Consider the following 21,094-nt stretch of genomic DNA (forward strand, 5'->3'; position numbering starts at 1 on the left):
TCTCCTAACAGTGTCTGACAACATATTAATAGAAGTGACACAGAGACTACAAAATACCAGATGGTCCAAAAGCCACTTATATTTGGACTGGGAATCTATCTACACAAAAGGTTTTCTTTCCTAATAATGTGTGGCTGTTAAAATTCTCTTCATTGACCTGCACCTATTACTGAAGGGAGGGGGAGGAAGGAAGTCAGCCCAAGGGAGAGACTATGTGGCTGGCAGTTCCTGAAGCAGATTAAGTGTTGGGTAATCCAGGGCTGACTGTGTCTACCATGCTGACTTACTGGCATGAAAGTACTAGCTCACGAGTTTCAAAATACAACTGACTTTTACAATAAGAACTGCTATGTTAATAGTATTACAACTGGTTAATTATGTTTTGATACAACTTTAAGAATCCAAATAATAAAACTTTTACTACAAAAAAATTTATTAATATTAAAAAAATGATGATAGAAAAGTCATTTAATTATGTCCTATCATTTATTACATCACTAGTCTGAATAAACATTTTTCAAAATCACTACCTGATTTTCTCTGAGTTTATTCATGACTTCTGTGAGGGCTGGATAGCCTCCTTCATACCTCCAGAGGTGGACTGAAATATATTTTTAAAAGGTAACATACATTTAGAGTTTCATGATACTCCTTACCTTGAAAATAATCTACATATACACAATGTTAACATCATACGAAACTGTAATGAGCCACGTGTTGGCATATGAGTTACACCATAGAGTTTCAATAATGGATTCAAATGTTAAAGCAAAAAAAAACCAAAAAATTAGTAGTTTTTGCAATCAGTTGCTGGATAAACTACTTTAACAATAAAACTAGACTAAGACTTATAAGGCTTTGATTATAAAAACAAGCATTAAATTTAGTATTATTTAGGTCATTAACAGTAAAGGCTTGGGGACAAAGGTTTATTCCAAAGACTTCTGCTTCCTACCAGCTTGATCCTGCTCGCCATACCACGTGTTCCAAGTCCCCACCAAAGTACAAGGGTAATGCTTATCTTCGTGAATCTTTGGCAACACCTCTTGACTTAAAGAGAAGAAATAGCAACACTAATTAAACTGACAAGATTATACCAGGTAGACAACACATGGTCAGCAGTAGGAAAAAGGCCATCTACTCTGACAACTGATCTCAGAATATATTTATGATAAAATGATGTACAGAATTAAACTTTTAGCTGAATTCTGCTGCACTCTAATTTTCCACTTATCAGACAGAGGCTTAGGTTTCTGTTATCCCAACTACCTAGAATAGTTGTAAACAACTCAAGTACAGTGATAAAAATGGATAAGGAAGAGCCAAAGGTCCCAGGATTCCAGGAACTACATGGGTCTACTATTTGCTATTTCAGGAGGGGGGCGGATGGGAGAAGTACCTAGGAAGGGTGAAGTCTCTAAAAGCTAAGTTCTGCTGGTTCCCAAGACAAGAAGGAGAGAAACAGGAATAGTAGAAAAACAGCACAGAAGAAATAAGAGAAGAAAGTAATGTTTAAGATCGGGAGACAACAGAAGCAGCATGAGCAGGCAGCTAGCAGAGGCAGAGAACAAGCTGGCTGTAAGGAGGAAGAGGATGGAGCTAGAACACAATAGAATCCGGAAGCAACGCAGCTCCAACTGTCCCAGAGGGCATCAACATGGCAGAAGAATCCAAATTAAAATGCAACATGGACCATAACATGGGTTCGATTCCATTTAACCAGCAGACAGGATTTAACAAGTACCATATAATCCCATGTTGCATCCCACCCCACCCCTGCAGTTCATTACCAGGGGTTGTACAGGAGCAGTGGCAAAGCTGTGACAGGTCCTGGCAGTATGTTAATTTAACCATGGAAACCTTTGTATGGTACAGATTAGTATACAGAGCAAGGCAAAAGGAAGAGCCATAACTGTGCCATCCCAAAATAAAAGCTAAACATGCATATTTTTTGAAGAGAAAAATTATGTACAGTACAGATTCAACAATAAATGCAAAAGGATTTCAAGGGTCAGAAATGGAACCTGTTCCAACTATTTGTTGACACTGAGTGCCAATTAAGTGAGTGATCACTATCAGAGGCTGGGCCACCAGAACTGAGTGCACATGCAATTAAGAGAGAAAAGCTCAGAATTGTCTCTAATGTCTAGCTAAATGAAAACCCATACATGTTTATGACCCAGTACAATGACCACATTTTTTTTTAAAGATTTTATTTATTTATTCATGAGAGACACACAGAGAGAGAGGCAGAGACACAGACAGAGGGAGAAGCAGGCTCCCTGTGGGGAAACCGACGCGGGACTTGATCCCGGATCCCAGGATCACACCCTGGACTGAAGGCAGATACTCAACCGCTGGGCCACCCAGGGATCCCCTAATGACCACATTTTGAAGGGTGAAATGCCACCCTTCAAAAAATACATATGGTGTGATCATCGTACTGGGTCAAAAAGATTAATATTAGAAATAACATGGGACTGATAGAAATCAGGGGTGGGGAAAAATGGATTATGTGAAGTTATTGGAAATGGATTTCCTTTTTTGTCATGACAACCCTGAATGGGAGCCAGTGTAGAAGAAAACCTGTACAGATGACCCACGTGGAGTCCAGAAAGGGGCTGGGGCCTGATGATGGGGCCCAGGTTTTTCACCAATACGAAGGCATATCTTTTTTGCTGGGGACTCCAAAGCTGTTCTGGGAAACCCTGGCCTTACATGAATGACAGCTGTAAGGCAGGTAGTACTTGTACTCAGAATTGGATGCGCTGGGCAGAACCTCATCATTGGGCCCCTAAAAACCAGGAAGGAGTTAAGTCTTTATATACTGGAAACAGGGAGCTGCTGAAAGTATCAGAGAAAAGAAAAAAACATGATGCAGGGAAAGCAGACTCAGGGAGATCAATTTGACAAACTTCGAAGTAATGGATTGGGTGTGGGGCAAGGTACAGATACAACCTTGAGGCCAAGAAGGCAGTCAAAAAGGATGCTACTTAGAAATGGGGCTTAACCAGCTGGGAGAGGGAGATGGAGAAGGAGATGAAACGAATCAAAATGCGTATCAAATGAAGAATGCACCAATTGCATAGGACTAAGGAAAAGGTTAAATAAAACCATGGTGAGTGACATATGTGAGAAGAGTCAGGTGATTCTAATGTTGAGGTTGAAGGCAGAGAAAGACATCTGAATGGAAATATGAATAGACAGGAGATGAATATCTGAGACAGGAGATGAAGTGATACAAACAGGACAAGAAAGATAATCCAGGGAAACATTACCACGGACAAGAAATTTCATTTTAGGAAAAAAGATTTAGAAGTAAGATCTGCTTTGTCTTAGGACATTTTTAAATAAAAAGAACTGTGTTGAGGTGATTAAGAAACTCTATGCTAATGTTATATTTCACGAATCACCTCCCAAAATAACAAAAGATTTTTGCATCTGAAAATTATACTGATTCTGGTGACAAAATCATTTGCTTTTTCATGAAGGTAGCAGATAAGAAAGGTAAAAAAAATGCTTTTAAATGATACTTGCTCAAAATCAATCATTAAAATACAATTTGCTACCTTAAATGAGAACAAATGCACTTAATTCTCTCTTTAGTCTTGAAGTTTACAAATTCTGTAAGAGCATATGGATCTCATTATTGTTTGGGAATCTGCCAAAGGGACTTTAATCCTGGTAACTGGAAGACTTGAGAAGAAATGGTGGCTATATTCAAATACATATAGGACTTTCATGTGAAATTTTACTCAGGAGTAAAGCTGGAAACAATGGAGGTCGAGGTCACCAGGGTGTGAGTTCTAATTCCTAACACTAAAAGCTGTCCAGAGATGGAATGTATGAATGTACTTAAACACAGGCAGTCATGAAGATCTGCAGAAAGGACTCAAGCACGGATGAGTAGATGGACTAGATGGCCTTACAAGGTACCTGCTTCCAACCTTAAGAGGCTGGAACATTCTAACGTCTGAGCACTTATGTGATAAGTTAGCCGTGTGAGTCCTTAAAATCAAAATGTCCTTGGCAATCCCACACAAAGCTCAATTTAAGAGCCTCTGAACATTCAGCTTCAAGAAGAGGGATCAAAGATCTCACTCTGCTGTCTAGTGTTAGCTGAACCAACAAATATTCAAATTGTTAATTTTCCCCAAGTAAAGTATAGTCTGGTATACACACCAAATTTTGTTGTATGCTTCTAGGCATTCCGGTTTAACATTGTGAACTGAAACAAAAGAAAATTCAACGATAAACTTATGAACAAAGGGAAAAAAGTCAACTATGAAGATAGCAAACCTATCACTCACACTGCAATTTATATAGACTGCTTGTTTCCTTTTTGGCCAGGAGATTAGAGTGAGCATCTTTTCTTGGATCAACTTTCCGGACAAATAAGGATTTTAACCAGCTGTCTTCTCGAGGTCTATTATTGGAGGATGTCAATCTCCTATGGAATAACAAAATATAAAAATTTGAGTCTCATTAGTGGTATGAAGATTTTAGGATCTTGAGATAATGTCACATAGTACATTGTTTTCGTAAAAGCAATCCATTCAGCAAACACTCCTTGAGCACCTATTCTAGGCATTGTTATAGAACCTGGGGTACGCAAAATTCTGTTAGGATAGCATGCAATCTAAACAGCAGGAGCAAACTGTAAAAGATGTAACTTGTGTTTCTCCTAAGAGAGCTATTTTTTTTGTTTTAAAGTTATAACTATAGTTGGTATACAATGTTTTCAGGTGTACAACATACTGATTCAGTTATATATAAGTGCAGGTACCATCGGTCATCATCCAGCATTACCACAGTATTATTGACTATATTGTCCATGTTTTACTTTTTCATCTCTGTGACTTATTTTATAACTGGAAGTTTGCACTTTTTTTTTTTTTTAAGATTGTATTCATTTATTTGGGGGGTGGGGAGGGCGAGAGAGAGAATCTCAAGCAGGCTCCATGCCCAGTGCAAAGCCCGACCTGGAGCTTGACTTCGCGACTGAGATCATGACTTGAGCCAAAATTGGACACTTAACCAATGGAGCCACCCAGGTGCCCCTGGAAGCTTGCACCTCTTAATCCTACTTTGCCGATCTCCTCATCCTACCTCCCCTCTGGTAGTCACCAGTTTGTTTTCTACATTTAACAGTTGGTTTCTTTATTTGTTTTTTAGATTCCACATATAAGTGAAATTGTGTGGTATTTGTTTTTCTCTTATTTTACTTAGCACAATACCCTTCAGTTCCACCCATGTTGTCACAAATGGAAAGATCTTACTTTTTTATGGCTGAGTAATATTCCATTGTGTATATACATACCATATCTTTTTTTTTTTTTTATGATAGTCACACAGAGAGAGAGAGAGAGGCAGAGACACAGGAGGAGGGAGAAGCAGGCTCCATGCCGGGAGCCCGACGTGGGATTCGATCCCGGGTCTCCAGGATCGTGCCCTGGGCCAAAGGCAGGTGTCAAACCGCTGCGCCACCCAGGGTTCCCCATACCATATCTTTATCCATTCATCTATTGATAAACATTTGGGTTGCTTCCATATCTTGGCTATTGTAAATAATGCTGCAATAAATATATGGGTGCATGTATCTTTTTAAATGAGTTTGTTTTCTTTAGTTAAATACCCAGTAGTGGAATTACTAGATTGTATGGTATTTTTCTTTTTCCCTATATTCCTTAGGCTGTACCCCTCGTCCTTGTGCCTTATTCATAACTGGAAGCCCTGTACCTTCTACTCCTCTTTATGTTTCTAATAATTTTTTGAGGACCCCTCCATATTGTTTTCCACAACGGCCGAACCAATTTACATTCCCACCACTAGTGCATAAGGGTTCCCTTTTCTCCACATCCTTGCCAACACTTGTTATTTTTTATCTTTTTGATAATAGCCATTCTGACACATAGGTGATATTCACTGTACTTCTGATTTGCATTTCCCTGACGACTGTGATGCTGAATATCTTTTTACAGAGTTCATGTTTATCTTTGCCATTTTTGCTATGTGTTTTTCCCTGCTCCAAAGCAATTTCTGACCTAGAAAAAATACATATGGTAACCTAGAGTAGTTGAGTTCATAGAGAAAGAAAGTAATATAGTGGTTGCTAGGGGCTGAGGTGAGAGGAGAATGGGGAGTTACTGTTTAATGGGCACAGAGTTTGGGAAAGTGAGAGTTCTAGAGATGAATGGTTATAATGGTTGTACAACAGTGTGAATTTACTTAATGCTACTACTAAATTGTATACTTAAATATGACTAAAATAGTAAGTTCTATGTTATATGCACTTAACAACAATAAAAGGTAAAATATACAGGGAAAATGAAATAGATTCTTTCTTTAAAAATTTTTTTAAAAAAGATTTATTTATTTATGATAGAGAGAGAGAGAGAGAGGCAGAGACACAGGAGGAGGGAGAAGCAGGCTCCATGCTGGGAGCCCAATGCAGGACTCGATCCCGGGACTCCAGGATCGCGCCCTGGGCCAAAGGCAGGCGCCAAACCACTGAGCCACCCAGGGATCCCCTAGATTCTTTCTTTAAAAAATTATATTGGAGCACTCTGGGTGGCTCAGTTGGTTAAGTGTCTGATTTCACCACAGGTCATAGTCTTGGGGTCCTGGGATCAAGCCCAGAGTCGGGCTCCTTGCTTGGCAGGGAGTCTGCTTCTCCCTCTCCCTCTCCTCCAACTTGTTCTCACTCTCAAATAAATAAATGAAATCTTAAAAAAAATTAAAACACTATTTTACCCCTGAACTCAATTAACTTTAGAATCAAGTTTAACTCTAACATAAACCTAAGAATACAAATTTTATTGACACATAATTTTTAATTTTCACCTTATAACTGAATTTCTACTAATCTACATGCACTGGTATGCTGTTATTTCTGAAATAAATTATGTGGAAAAAGCAGGTACAGAACAGTACCATAAATACACAAAGTAAACTGTCAATAGTAGTGACATCTGGGGAATGTGAACTGGGCATGGGTTGGGAGTAGAGTTTTTTCTTTTCATTGCATAGCCTTCTGAACTATTTGACAATTTTCCATATACCTATTTTTATACGTAAAAATTGGCAAAAATATCTCAAGGTATATGCTTAGAGTCTTTTATAGGGTAGGTATATATAACCTAAACAAGATTTTAAAAAATTAGAGCCTGGGTGAATAAAATATCTCAGAATAAATTTAACCACGGAGGTGAAAGACCTGCACTCTGAAAATTATAAGACACTGATGAAACAAACTGAATATGAGGCAAATAAATGGAAAGATATTCCATGCTTATGGATTGGAAGAGTTTCACCACATGCAGAAGAATGACACTGGACCGCTTTCTTAGACCATATACAGAAATAAACTCAAAGTGGATTAAATACCTAAATGTAAGATCTGAAACCATTAAACTCCTAAAAGAAAACATAGGCAGTAAACTCTTAGACATCAGTCTTAACAATATTTTTTTTTGTTTTTTTCTCTTTGTCAAGGGAAACAAAATCTCAAATCAGACTCCATCAAACTAAAAAGCTTTTTCCCAGCAAAGGAAATCATCAACAAAATGAAAAGTCTGAATGGGAGAAGATATTCATAAAAAGATCTATATAATGAGGGGTTAATGTCCAAAATATATTAAGAACTCATACAACTCAACACCAAAAAACAATCTGATGAAAAAATATAGCATAGGGAATAGAGTTGATAATATTGTAATAATTTTCATAATGTAGATCAATGTGGAATCACTCAGTTATACATGAAACTTAGATAATATTGTATGCCAACCACACTTCAATTAAAAAAAACTAGAACATGGATGAGACTTTTATCTAATCTCTCATAATCACAATCAAATGACATGCTGTGTCCTTTTATCTTCCTCATTTTAATTCAGATTTATATAGAGTGAAATCTACTCTTTTTTGGCATACAGTTCTACAAGTTTGGCAAATGCACAATTTTCTAACCACCACCATAGTGAGATATGGAACAGTTCCTTCACTGCCTAAAATTCCTTTTTTTTTGGTTGTTAAAAATTGAAGCATAGTTGATAACATTGTTACATGTTTTATGTGTACAACACAGTGATTCAACAAGTCTATATGCTACACTGTGCTCACCACAAGTGTAGCTACCATCAGGCACAGGTTGTTAGAATACTACATACTATGTTCCCTGTGCTGTACTTTTCATACCAGTGACTTATTCATTCCATACTGGAAACTTACATCTCCCACTCCTTTTGTAACGAACACTTCTCCCCATTTTCAACTGCTAACACCACTGATCTGTTCTATGTCCCTATGGGTTTGCTTTTTCCAGAATGTCTTGTTTATAGAATAATGCAGATGCAGCCTTTTGAGTCTGTGCCCATTCTCTCTGTATAATCCCTTTTGTAACTGATGGCCATTGTCTCTGTCCAGGCCTATTACAGCATACTCATAATTCTAATCTTAGGTTGGGATGCTGACAGGCTGGTATGAGCTTTTTCTTGAGGTTTTCTAAGGAAACATTACATGATTTTCTACAGACTATTTCCAACTTGCTTATCAGGCCTGCTAAGGCCACAGATACTACAAAGCAATGTAAGAAGAAAAGGGAGAGTGACCCCAGGTATTAAGGAAGAGGACCTAGAATTTAAAGAAAGACGGAAGAAAAGAATTTAAAGAATTTAAAGAAGAGGTAAGAAAAACTCTCAGAAGATGCAAATTTCCCAATGCTTTATGAGATGAACTTGTGCATTCTACATTACAACAATACAAAAATTCCTATGCTTATTCAACTATGGTGCTTTAGAAATAATACTACATTTCAAACGTTAATAGCCTTTATTTTTTTGCTAAAAAAAAAAAATCAACAAACATTACAATTTTCTCCTAAGATGTTCTTTCTTTTTTAAGTTCTTTTAATTTTAAAAACCAATCATTGGTATTCACTAAAAACCAGATAAAAACAAATAGCTAATACCAAATAAAGACTTCTGAATGATGTAAGCTTACAAATCTGCAAACATAAAATACACAAACATAATATTATCAATAAAATGTTTTCTACAATAATCAATTAATATAAAAGAGTACTTTTTCAATCCTTCAAAGATTAAAAAGCAGCAAACTCATTAAACAGGTAAAATAAGTTAATAGTAGTACTGTACATGCAATTTTTCTTGTAAGTACAGGACAAAAATAAATAGTTCTAAGTGATATTTGTAAAAACAAGTTGGACATTCTTACACATTGCTTTTACTATATGCTAAAATTTCTTAGAATTAAGAAAGTGTTAATGGTGGTATACCTCAGGGAGGGATAGAGAGTTAAGGCAGGAGAGACATGGCTTTACTCATAAGTCTGTACTGTTTTTTTACTTGTGTGTGTATATATCTATAAATACACATTTAAAAAAAATTTGAGCACAATTGATATACCATGTTACATTAGTTTCAGCTATACAACTTAGTGATTTGACAATTTTTATTCATTATGCTATTTTCACCAAGTGTAGCTCTTATCTGGTTACATTGCTCTCACAATATCAATGACTGTATTCCTTATGCTGTGCCTTTACTTTTGCATATTTTTAAGTACATATTTAGTCCCCCAGTAAAATCACTTAAAGCAGTTAGGACAGCACCTGATATAGGGTGAAAGGTTAAAAACTGAAGTTCTTAAATCTACTTTTTCGATTAAAAGCAATAAATTATACATAAAATTATTAGCTTTTTAGCAAAACCCCAAACCATACGGTGTTTCTCTTTTCAATTCATTCTGATTATATAAATAAATAAATTCTGAAGGCAATTCTCCATAATGACCATGGTAAAATTTATGTCAATAAAAACAAACAGGGCAGCCCTGGTGGCTCAGCAGTTTAGCGCCGCCTGCAGCCCAGGGCATGATCCTGGAGACCCTGGATCGAGTCCCAGGTCAGGTTCTCTGTATGATGCCTGCTTCTCCCTCTGCCTGTGTCTCTGCCTCTCTCTCTCTCTGTCTCTATGAATAAATAAAATCTTAAAAAAATAAAATAAAAATAAAAACAAACACATTTTGCCAATTTAAATCTTTTAAAGATTTATTTTTAGATATTTGCTTAATAATACCATGAAACACAAGGGTAAGCATATAAAATTAGTGATATACAAAGTAAAAAGTCTTAAGATTTGTTAATGAGACTATATAATTCCAGTTTTTTATTTTATTTTTTAAGTTCACTAGACAGAAACTGTGTTTAAAAATTGGGGAGGGGGGTCTACATAAATTTTAAGAGCTTAGGAATAACTATTATAAGAAAGGGGTACAATTAAAGTTTCTTTTTTTTTTTAATTTTTTTTTAATTTTTATTTATTTATGATAGTCACAGAGAGAGAGAGAGAGAGAGAGGTGCAGAGACACTGGCAGAGGGAGAAGCAGGCTCCATGCACCGGGAGCCCGACGTGGGATTCGATCCTGGGTCTCCAGGATCGCGCCCTGGGCCAAAGGCAGGCGCCAAACCGCTGCGCCACCCAGGGATCCCACAATTAAAGTTTCTAAAAATATCAGCATTAGGTAATTTCATTTAAAATAACAAATATTCACCAAAGCAACCACTAGTAAGTTTTTAATGGATACTTCCAGAAATGCAGACATGCATCAGCATGTATATATACAGATATTTAATTTCTATGACATCTAATACCCTATAAACTGAGAACATTTATTAGTACCTTGTTTCCAGGTTTTTCCTGGTATAGGCAATTTAGATATCCATTAACAGGGACTGGTCAACTCAATTTGAAATATCCCAAATCAGAATAGAATGATATCATTAAAAAGAATAAAGTAGATCTACATGCATTGATATGTTGATATTTCTGAAATAAATTATGTGGAAAAAGCAGGTACAGAACAGTACCATGAATACACAACATGAACTGTCAATAGTAGTGACATCTGGGGAATGTGGCTGGGCATGGGGTGGGAGTAAAGTTTTTTCTTTTCATTGTATAGCCTCTGTACATATAATACTTTTATACTTATAAGTTAGCTATAAAAGTGCATGTTTAGAGAGTCTTTTATAGGATAGGCACATAGGTATATTGGCAAACTAAATTTGGAAGGGGCAAGATCTCAAAGTAATTTTTTCCTCCTCTTTACAATTTAAGGGGGTTACAAATTAATAAATACTTCCTGTTAGGCACTGAATTAGGTAGCTTCTCTATGTCATCTCATTCAATCCACAGTATAGTCTAGCAAGAGAGGTTATTACCACATTCTAAAGCTTGGCTCAGAGAATTTAAATGACATGAGCTAAGAAGTGGCAAAATGAAAATATGAACCCAGATCTAACTATAAAGTTCAAAATATTCTAATAAGAGATCCCCCCAAACATAAATCTCCCCAGTTGAGCATTCTCCCAGGTTTTAATAACACCAAAGACATTTACTTTAAGATGGGTAAAATGAGGTAAAGGATATGGAAACACTGTAATCTACAGATAAGCCTAAGAAATAGCAGCATGGACACACAACCCGAGTGCTGTTTGCTTGTTGACCTGAGTAGCAATTGTCTCGACAAATAAAGAACAGTCCAGTCCTGCACTGCCCCCAGTTGATGGTCAAACTGTGAAATCTTTTCAGTGTCAAGTGACCAAAGCTGCCTAATGTGCCCTGTCCATCTAGCTGTCTAAGCTGAATCATGGAAGAGAACCGAGCAACTGTGCCAACAGCTGTCAGGGTGATAAGATCTGGGCTGGGGTTCTTCACTGAGAAGGACAAACAGCACCATCAGTAGTCTTTGTAACATCATACAAATGTTGTATACCACTTCACAGAGGGTGAAGAGGTAGGGGGTAGCACATTCTACAATACATTAAATTTTATTTTTATTGTTTTTCAAAGATTCTATGTAATCTTTACATCCAACTTGGGGGCTGGAGAGATCAGGAGTTGCATGCTCTACCAACTGAGCCAGCAGGTGCCCCACAAAACATTAGACTTTAAGTAGAATAAATATTATGTGCCATGGGACACCTGAGTGGCACAAGTGGTTAAGTGTCTGACTCTTCGTTTCAGCTCAGGTCGTAATCTCTGGTGAGATCAAGCCCTACGTCGGGCTCCACACTCAGCTCAGGGTTTGCTTGAGACTCTCTCTCCCTCCCCCCTTCATGTCCTCTCTCTCTCTAAAATAAATAAATAAATCTTTAAAAAAATAAGCATTATATACCAGGTTCTGTGGATATAAAGGTGAATGAGACAGATAGACGCCTTGCCTATTTAGTCTCAAGAAATAACCAGTAAACACCCAGAGTGGTCTCAGATACTGTAAACTTAAAATACACACACACACACACACACACACACACACACAGTGAGAGCTCATGGGGATGCACCATTGGACCACTGGCTTGGCTTGTAAGGAGAGAGAGGAATGCCAGGGGAGACATTCTGGCTCTGTCTTAAGAGGACAACAGACAGGTGGACAAAGCAGGCAATAATTCCAGTCAAAGGGAACATGTTCAGGGGCATGGAGTCTGTGAAACTGTTGGCATATTTCTGGAATAGCAAAGAGTTCAGTAAGGCAGGAGAACCGGGTGTGGGAAGATAGTGGGAGAAAGAACAGAAAAGCAAGGGGGGCAGGGTGGTTAGGCTCTTGTGCACCACACCCAGCAGCCAGATTTTATCCTGTACATGGTGCAATGCAAACATGTTCTCAAAAAAGATCTAGGTAAAAAAAAAAGATCTAGGTGTGAAAAGCAGCCTGGTAGTGGTATGGTAGGTAGACTGCAACAATAAAGGCCCAGAGAGTGGCTTCTGGGCTTCCTCCTGGTGGCCCTGTCCAGCAGTGCCAGGCACAGGAGGCATTCAATATTCACTGGATGGACCAAAGGAGAGTCCTGGATAACGGTTATGGGAGTAGGAAGGAAAGGGAAGAAATACCTTCAAAAGATATTCCTGAGGTGAAAAAGAAGACACGGGTCCTGATTCGGTATCTAGACAGTATTGTGGTTTAGTTGGAGCAAATCACAAATGAGAAATAAATTTACCAAACACCAAGGATGAGGCAGCAGTGGTGAAATGGACTTCATTCATTTGAGCGCCAAACACTATTGACGGTGCAGTGCCTGTGCCAAGCACTGGGCCAGGCTGTGGATATAAAGATGAATATCCTTGGCCCTGACTTCACAGAGCTCAGTTTGCTGGTGGGAGCAGAAAGACAACCAAGATCACAGCCCAACGTGAGATAAGCTCCTCAATGGACACAGAAGGTAGTGGCTGTGCTGGGTGGGGGCGGAGGAAACGGAGTCTAAGTTGGCCTGGGGGAGACATGAACCAATTCTCTGAAAGAAGCACATGTTGAACTGAAAACTTGAAAGATGAGGAGCACTTGTCAGGTGGATGCCCATGAGAGGAAGCAGAACCATACCTGCCAAAGCCAGGAGTATGTGAATATAGCTGGAGGTGAGGGGGAGAGAGGCAGCTGCATGAAAGAAGTCATTATGTGACTCTCCTCCTCACCACCAACCCTCCTGCTACCCCAACAAACCTGCTCTCCACAGTGCAGCTTCAGAGAGCTATCCCCTTTTATTTTTAAAAATTGTACGAAGCGGCGCCAGGATGGCTCAGTTGGTTAAGCATCTGCCTTCAGCTCAGGTCATGATCTCAGGGTCCTGGGATTGAGCCCCACGTTGGGCTCCCTGCTCAGTGGGAGGTCTGCTTCTCCCTCCTCCCCCCCACTCAAATAAATAAACTCTTAAAAAAAAAAAAAACTTCACAAAGACAAAGGAACAGTATAATAAAGACTTCTATATCCTGCATGTAGGTGAAAAAAGTGACATTTTATCATTTAAAATTTTCTATATAGATTTGCTTCTTTATTTTTACCAAACTATTTGAAAGCAGAGTATAGACATGACAGTACTTTATCCCTAAATACTTCAGCATGCACCTCCTGAGAATGAAGACAAAACCATGGTACGATGCTCACATCTGAGGAAAAGAATAATTCTAATGTCCCCTTCATACATTAAACTATCTCCAGTTGTTTCCAAACTGTTATAAGTTTTCCTTGGCAAGGGTGGGATGGGATGGGAAAGAAAAGGGAGCAGTACCCAGCCCAGGTTTATGTACTGGACATCTTCCTATAGGAAAAAGTTCTGCTCAGAATTCTTTAGTTGCCCCCTTCACCAACAGCTTCAAGTCCTCACTCTTCATGGGACTCCAGACAAGTGTTGCCAAGAGTTAGGCAAGGGAACCAGGGAGATGGTGAGAGAGAAGGCAGAGCCAAGACATGCTGGAGGTAGAACTGACAGATCTGGCAAGTGTCTAGCTGGGAGATGGTGGGCCTGGGGCCACGAAATGGAAGACGGGCCAGTACTTGAGAGAGAACCCAGGAAGAACAGGCAGGTTCTGTAGGAGGCAGATGAGTTAAATTCTGGGTACAGTAAGCATCTCAAGCAGGACATTAGTGTAATGTCCACGAAGCAAATGCAACTCCAGGCCTGTCACTGAGCAGAGCTAGGTAAGCGGTGCTAGCATATATCTCCTGGGAAGACAGCATCCTTCCCTTCTGAAATCCCTCTTGCAAGGTCACACACGGATCCCTGCGGGCAAATCCAGTCTTCTGTCATCTTTACTTTTTAGCAACATCTGGCACAGCTGGCCACCACCTCGTTGAAATACCTCCCTTTGGGCACTGCCACAAACAGCAACCTCATTGGCTTTCCCACATTCCCCTTGCTCCCTCTCCTTCCTACATTTAGCCTGTGAAAGTTGTTTTAATTTCATTCAATTGTAGTACTGGTTTCAAAAGTAGAATTAAGTGATTCATCACTTACATATAACATACAGTGCTCATCCCAACAAGTGCCCTCCTTAATGCCCATCCCTTTTTGTTCTCCATATCTGAGTCTTTTATGGTTTGCCTGTTTGTATCTCATTTTATTTTTTCTTCCCTGTTTTGTGACTTAAATTGTACATATGACTGAAATCATATTTGTCTTTCTCTGACTTATTTTGCTTACAATAATACACGCCAGTTCCATGTTGCAAGTGGCAAGATTTCATTCTTTATGATCACTAATATTCCAGTGTACATATATACCACATCTTCTTTATCTATTCATTGGTGGACAGACATCTGGGCTCTTTCCATAATGTGGCTAGCCTGTGGAGGTTGACATCTCAAAGCCTGTTTCTCAGCCCTTTCTCTTTTTTTTTTTTTTTTAAATTCTTATATGCTGGTCTTTATTTTTTTTTTTTAAGATTTTATTTATTATTTATGATAGTCACACGGAGAGGGGGAGAGGGGGAGAGAGAGAGAGAGAGAGAGAGAGGCAGAGATACAGGCAGAGGGAGAAGCAGGCTCCATGCACCGGGAGCCCGACGTGGGATTCGATCCCGGGTCTCCAGGATCGCGCCCTGGGCCAAAGGCAGGCGCCAAACCGCTGCGCCACCCAGGGATCCCTCTCAGCCCTTTCTCTATCCACACTCTTCAAGCAATCTCATCCATTCCTATGAATAATGTTTTGTTAAGAAGATTTTCAATTAAATGCAAAACAGTATAACAAAACCTACATATCTATCAACATTTAGCATTCCTATATACTGACAACTCCCAAATGTAACCTGTAGTCCAGACATCTCCTTTGAAGAGTCAAAAAGATCAAATAGGCCAAATACCTTTCCATTTGAATAGCTCACAGCCATCTCCAACTTTACCAGGTTCAGAAGTGCTCTGGATTCCCCCTTCCTGTTCTTCCTTCTCTGAATTAGGAGCAAGCTCCCAGATGGCAACAACTTTATTCACTGATATTTCCCAACAGCACCTGGCACATTATGGGCACTCATATGCCTATAGAACAAGGGACTTTCAGGAAATGGCACCAGCATCTGCCCAGTTGGCCACGACCCTTGATTCTGTCTGCTTTCCAAATCAGACTGGTATGTTAAAAACACAGGCCAGATCCTGTCACACTAGAATTTATATCTTTAAATGTCTTCCATGGCTTTCAGTATAAATTCCAAACTCTCTAAAATGGCTTGCAAGGCCTGGAATTATGGGGCTACTGCTCCCTGCCACCTGTCTTCTAGCCTCTCTTCCCTTTACTATGCTCCCCTTCCTAGGCTTTTCTGGAGCTTGCTGGTATGCCTCACTCCTTCCCAGTCAGGGCTTTCCTGCACACTGACCCTTCAGGTTTCAGCTCAACGGCACCTTCTTGGAGAGGCCTTCCATGATTTCATGTGGTAGGTTCCCTGAGGTTCTCTCACACCACCTACCTCAATCTTTAAGTCTGTATGGGTTTTTACCTCTGCCATATGGCTTGCTGGGCATAGTGACCCATAGTGACTATTATGCTGAGTTCCACAAAACTTCAAAAACATATACATTCATATACATTCAGTATTTGTAGAAGCAGTGAATTAATTGGGTCTAGACTGAGTCCTAAAGAACATCTACAGTTAAGGCAGTCAAAAGATACAAGGGGCCTGAGAGAGTAATCCAAGAGCTGACATGTTGGGCTTCAGTTTCAAGAGCATTTGGCCCCACAAGAAGTGGGGGTACTGGGCAGACCCAGGTCCAAATCTCCAGTTTACTAGTTTTGTGACTATGGGATCTATAGGTGAATATGCTGGGTCTTTTTGGAAAAAAGAAAATATGAATTTCATAGTTTCTTATCACCTGTGTGAAAAAAAATAAGACACACAGCAGATGCTCAGTAACAGAATGAAAATAAAAGGTTGATTTGTTCATCAACTTGGAAACATAAACATCAAATTTGGAAACACAAGGGGGATCCCTGGGTGGCTCCGCGGTTTGGCGCCTGCCTTTGGCCCAGGGCGCGATCCTGGAGACCCGGGATCGAGTCCCGCATCAGGCTCCTGGCATGGAGCCTGCTTCTCCCTCCTCCTGTGTCTCTGCCTGCCTCTCTCTCTCTGTGTCTATCATAAATAAATAAATCTTTAAAAAAAAAGTTGGAAACTCAAGCTGGACATCAGTCCTAGGAAGGGTGCCAGGCCTGAAGCCTGATAAACTTGAGTTCAAATGCCTTTTCCAGCTAGAGGTCTCACCTCCATGGAGATTACGTCTCATCTATAAAATGCAGATCCTGTTACTTAAGATTGGTACTAGGATTAAATTAAATAAACTCTCTGGCCCATAATAAGAGTTTAAAGAACAGGCAGTCCCTTTACTCTTTCGTTAAGCAGCAACTGAATTTAGTTCTAGAGGCTCGTTATTAAACCACAGATAACGTTTAAATGATAAATGTAAAGAAAGCAAGAAAGCAAATCTATGTAAGTCAGTAGGAGCTTGGTTTTTGATGGAAAACAGGACATGGATGTGTCAGAGGGATGAATTCAGGAGAGCCGAATATTTAATCCACAGAGGCTAGAAAAAGTTTAAAGTTGAACCCAAGGCCTACTTGGGGCTGATGCCTTGTAAAACCTTTCTGATCCGTCACCTACTTCTCCATCCCACTCCGGCGGCCGGCAGCGTCGAGCCCACCCCGCGACGGCCCCGCGCTCCCGGGGCTCACCGGCAGGCGCTCTTCTTCCCCCTGGAGCTCGTGCTGTCCGCAGCGCCCTCGCAGAGCGGACCCCAGGCCCTGCGCACAGCCCGCCCTGGGCGCCCGCGGGCAGCCGGATGCCGAGTCCAGGGCCTGGGGTCGCGCCGGGTCAAGGTCCCCCAGGCCAGGCCCACACGGCGCGCGGACGTGGCCTGGGCACCGGGCGCCGTCCCCGCCGTGACCTTGAGCACGACGGCCGGGACCGCGCTCTGACTGTGCCGAGGCCCTCAGCCGCCCCGCCCCGGCCCGGCCCGGCCCGGCCCGGCCCCCGCTGCCCCGGCGGGCCTGCTCGAGGGAGCGCTAGCGGGCCGTGGACCCGCGCCCTCCGCCCTGGCGGCCACTCCCCGGCCGGTCCCGGGAGGGGCAGCGCTGCTCACCGGAGCGCAGGCTGCAGGCTGCAGGGAGCGGCCCGCCGCAGGACGCCGCCGGCCCAGGCCGCTCCGCAGGCCTGCACGACTCGCGCCGCCATCTTGCTCTGGCGCCTGGGCTCCCGCCGCGCGGGCCGCCGCTGACGCCGCCGACGCCGCCGCCGCCCCACGGCCACCACCGCGACCCCTCCCCCGGCCGGCCCGCCGAGGCGGGGGTGGGGCGGAGGGCGGGGCCCGCCGAGCGGGGCGGGGCGGGGCGGGGCGGGGCCGCCGGGGTGAGGGCGGGGCCGCCAGGGGCAACTGACGGCGAAGCAGGAGAGGACATCGCCCCCTGCGGAAGAAGCTGGGTGTCGTGACCCGCCTGCGCAGGAGAAATATGAGCAGACGTTACTGTACAGTACCGGCCCGGCTCAGCGGTTTAGCGTGGCCTTCGGCCCAGGGCCTGATCCTGGGTCCTGGGATCGAGTCCCACGTCAGGCTCCCGGCATGGAGCCAGCTTCTCCCTCTGCCTGTGTCTCTGCCTGTGTCTCTCATGAATAAATAAATAAGATCTTAAAACAAACAAACAAAAAAAACAAAAAAAAAACGTTCTGGATTGTTTGTTGCTTGGGTGCTGAGTTTGATAAGTCCAGTTATGAAATGAGCAGAAGATATGAACAAAAATTTCTCTAAAGACATACACATGGCCAACAAGCACATGAGAAAATGCTCCGCATTGCTTTTTATTAGGGAAATACAAATCGAAACCACAATGAGATACCACCTCACACCAGTGAGAATGACGAAAATAACAAGACAGGAAACAACAAATGTTGGAGAGGATGTGGAGAAGGGGAATCTTCTTGCACTGTAGGTGGGAATGTGAACTGGTGCAGCCACTCTGGAAAACTGTGTGGAGGTTCCTCAGAGTTAAAAATAGTTACCCTACACCCAGCAATTGCACTGCTGGGAATTTACCCCAAAGATACGGATGTAGTGAAACCCAGGACACCTGCACCCAATGTTCATAGCAGCAACGTCCACAACAGCCAAACCGTGTAAGGAGCTTGATGTCCTTCGACAGATGAATGGATAAAGAAGATATGCTATATGTATACAATGGAATATTACTCAGACATCAGAAAGGATGAATACCTACCATTTGATTCGACGTGGATGGAACTGGAGGGTATTATGCTGAGTGAAGTAAGTCAATCGAAGAAGGACAAACATCATATGGTTTCACTTATATGGGGAATATAAGAAATAGTGAAAGGGATTATAAGGGAAAGGAGGGGAACTGAGTGCGAAAAATCAGAGAGGGAGACAAACCATGAGAGACTCCTAACTCTGGGAAACAAAGGGTTGCAGAAGGGGAGGTGGATGGGAATAATGGGATAACTGTGTCGCAGGCACTAAGGAGGGCACTTGATGGGATGAGCACTGGTGTTATATGTTGGCAAATTGAATTTAAATTAAAAAGAATCATTCTGGATGTAAAGATATTCAAGTTATCTTGTGGTCTGGGGACTACATTGTTCCCGTTCATCCCAAGCCTGGTTGGTGCTGCCGCCCCCATCTGTTAGGGCAGGATATAAACCAACAACTGGCCGAGTGTGTCAGGTGTTGGCAGAAAGAGGCTCACAAGAGGCAACATGAGAGAGGGCACTGAGGGGACACGAGTTGACCCATGGAAGGGAGGGCATCTCAGGCCAAGAAGTAGGTCATGATGGCACGATTTATGGAAAATGTATCCTGGGTAAGATAAAAGCCACAAATGTAACCTTGAAAGCTGCAACCAAGACAAGTTAGGCAGAAAGGGAGTCAGTGAGAGAAGGGGGAGAAACAGGGAATAGGCCCCAGCTGAGGGGAGCATTTGGAGGGCAGTCCAAATCTGCGGAGGCCAAGAGGAAACTGCCCTCAGGACTGCGAAGCTGGGATGTCTCTGTGATCCAGGCAGGCCTCTGCCTAAGAGGGGTGGGGGCAGGAGCTGGGCTTCCTGGAGGCAAAGGCAGCATTGGAGTTTTCTGACTGGAGGACTATTTGAACATGTTAATAATGTCAGGGAGCCACCATGGAGGACATAAAGGGTCCGGTGGATGGAGGAGTGGCAAGGATTTGCTCCAGACCGGGGACATACATATCTCTTGGAGGCCATTGGAAAAAAGACCAAGGGACACAGGACAAGAGACCAGAGGCTGTGTGGCTGAGCGGGTTCCTGATCTCAACTGGCTTATGCTTAGTGAGCTGGTTAAGAAACCCAGATAGACAGGGCAGCCCCGATGGCCCAGCGGTTTGCCATTGCCTTCAGCCCGGGGTATGATCCTGGAGACCCTGGATCCACCCCTCGTCAGGCTCCCTGCATGGAGCCTGCTTCTCCCCTCTGCCTGTGTGCCTCTCTCTGTCTGTCATAAATAAATAAAATCTTGAAAGAAAGAAAGAAAGAAAGAAAGAAAGAAAGAAAGAAAGAAAGAAAGAAAGAAAGAAAGAAAGAAAGAAAAGAAAAGAAAAGAAAAGAAAAAAAAAGCAAAGCTGTTAGACCCAAAAGGGAGGCCAAAATGAGCTTTCCCCAGAGCAGAAAGGATATGTCCCAATCCTCCACTGCAGGAAGCAAGCTTCTTCAAGCCAGTGATGTCGGTGTACCCTTTGTGACTTTCTCACACATTCTCCCAACTTCCCAGCTATTTTTTAAGAGACCAATGCTTTAAAATATATTTTCCTGAAAAAAAAATTTTTTTTCCTGAGATGTAAGCTTGGTAAATATTTCTTGATGTTGCTTTTGTGCTACTTAGAATTAGGCCACTTACTCTGCATTTTTCCCTCCACTATCCTCTTGCTCTGGAGGACCATTAACCCAATGCTTTTTACTGGTGGGGCGGGGGATGGGGAAGTACTCTTATCTCACAGGTGTACAGCTTAGGTTACTCAATGCCACTAAAGAAATACAGGGCATATTCCTGGAACATAATTTTTACACCAAGATTATTAGGAAAAATATCTTAAGATATTAAAAAAGAGTATATATAAGCATTTTAAATATGAGGTTTTTGAGATGGCTTGCACAGGTGTCCTGTTTTTTCCGGGATAACAGGTTCCATTTAACACTGGACCTAGACACTCTTTTGCTTGTTGGAACATCATCTACCCTTTTCCTCTTTCCTCACCCAGTTCAGTTTTGATCTTAGGACTAATCTTTGAACAGATC

At 41.7% G+C, this 21,094-nt stretch overlaps 2 protein-coding genes across 4 annotated transcripts in view; one reads left to right on the plus strand and one right to left on the minus strand.

Moving 5' to 3' along the window:
- The window catches only part of NIPSNAP2 (nipsnap homolog 2), a 33,775-nt gene extending 15,697 nt beyond the window's left edge, over positions 1-18,078 (minus strand). Inside the window, exons 1-5 of one of the 2 annotated variants that reach the window (XM_072837636.1) lie at positions 17,920-18,078; positions 4,311-4,450; positions 4,183-4,228; positions 956-1,050; positions 531-601 (exon numbers count right to left, since the gene is read on the minus strand). In XM_072837636.1, the coding sequence (XP_072693737.1) occupies positions 531-601; positions 956-1,050; positions 4,183-4,228; positions 4,311-4,450; positions 17,920-18,011 (444 nt within the window). In that variant the 5' untranslated portion in view covers positions 18,012-18,078. Of the gene's footprint in view, positions 1-530; positions 602-955; positions 1,051-4,182; positions 4,229-4,310; positions 4,451-17,441; positions 17,819-17,919 lie in introns of those variants that run through there. The other variant, XM_072837637.1, reaches the window with a different exon arrangement.
- The window catches only part of PSPH (phosphoserine phosphatase), a 106,842-nt gene that overhangs the window by 78,053 nt on the left and 7,695 nt on the right, over positions 1-21,094 (plus strand). Inside the window, exon 8 of one of the 2 annotated variants that reach the window (XR_012035989.1) lies at positions 5,348-5,609. The exons of the other annotated variant lie outside the window; for it this stretch is intronic. The gene's annotated coding sequence lies outside the window, so the exon portion shown is untranslated. Of the gene's footprint in view, positions 1-5,347; positions 5,610-21,094 lie in introns of those variants that run through there. 2 annotated transcript variants of the gene reach the window in all.

This window comes from Canis lupus, chromosome 8, assembly GCF_048164855.1.
Source record: "Canis lupus baileyi chromosome 8, mCanLup2.hap1, whole genome shotgun sequence".
Lineage (NCBI taxonomy): Eukaryota > Metazoa > Chordata > Mammalia > Carnivora > Canidae > Canis > Canis lupus.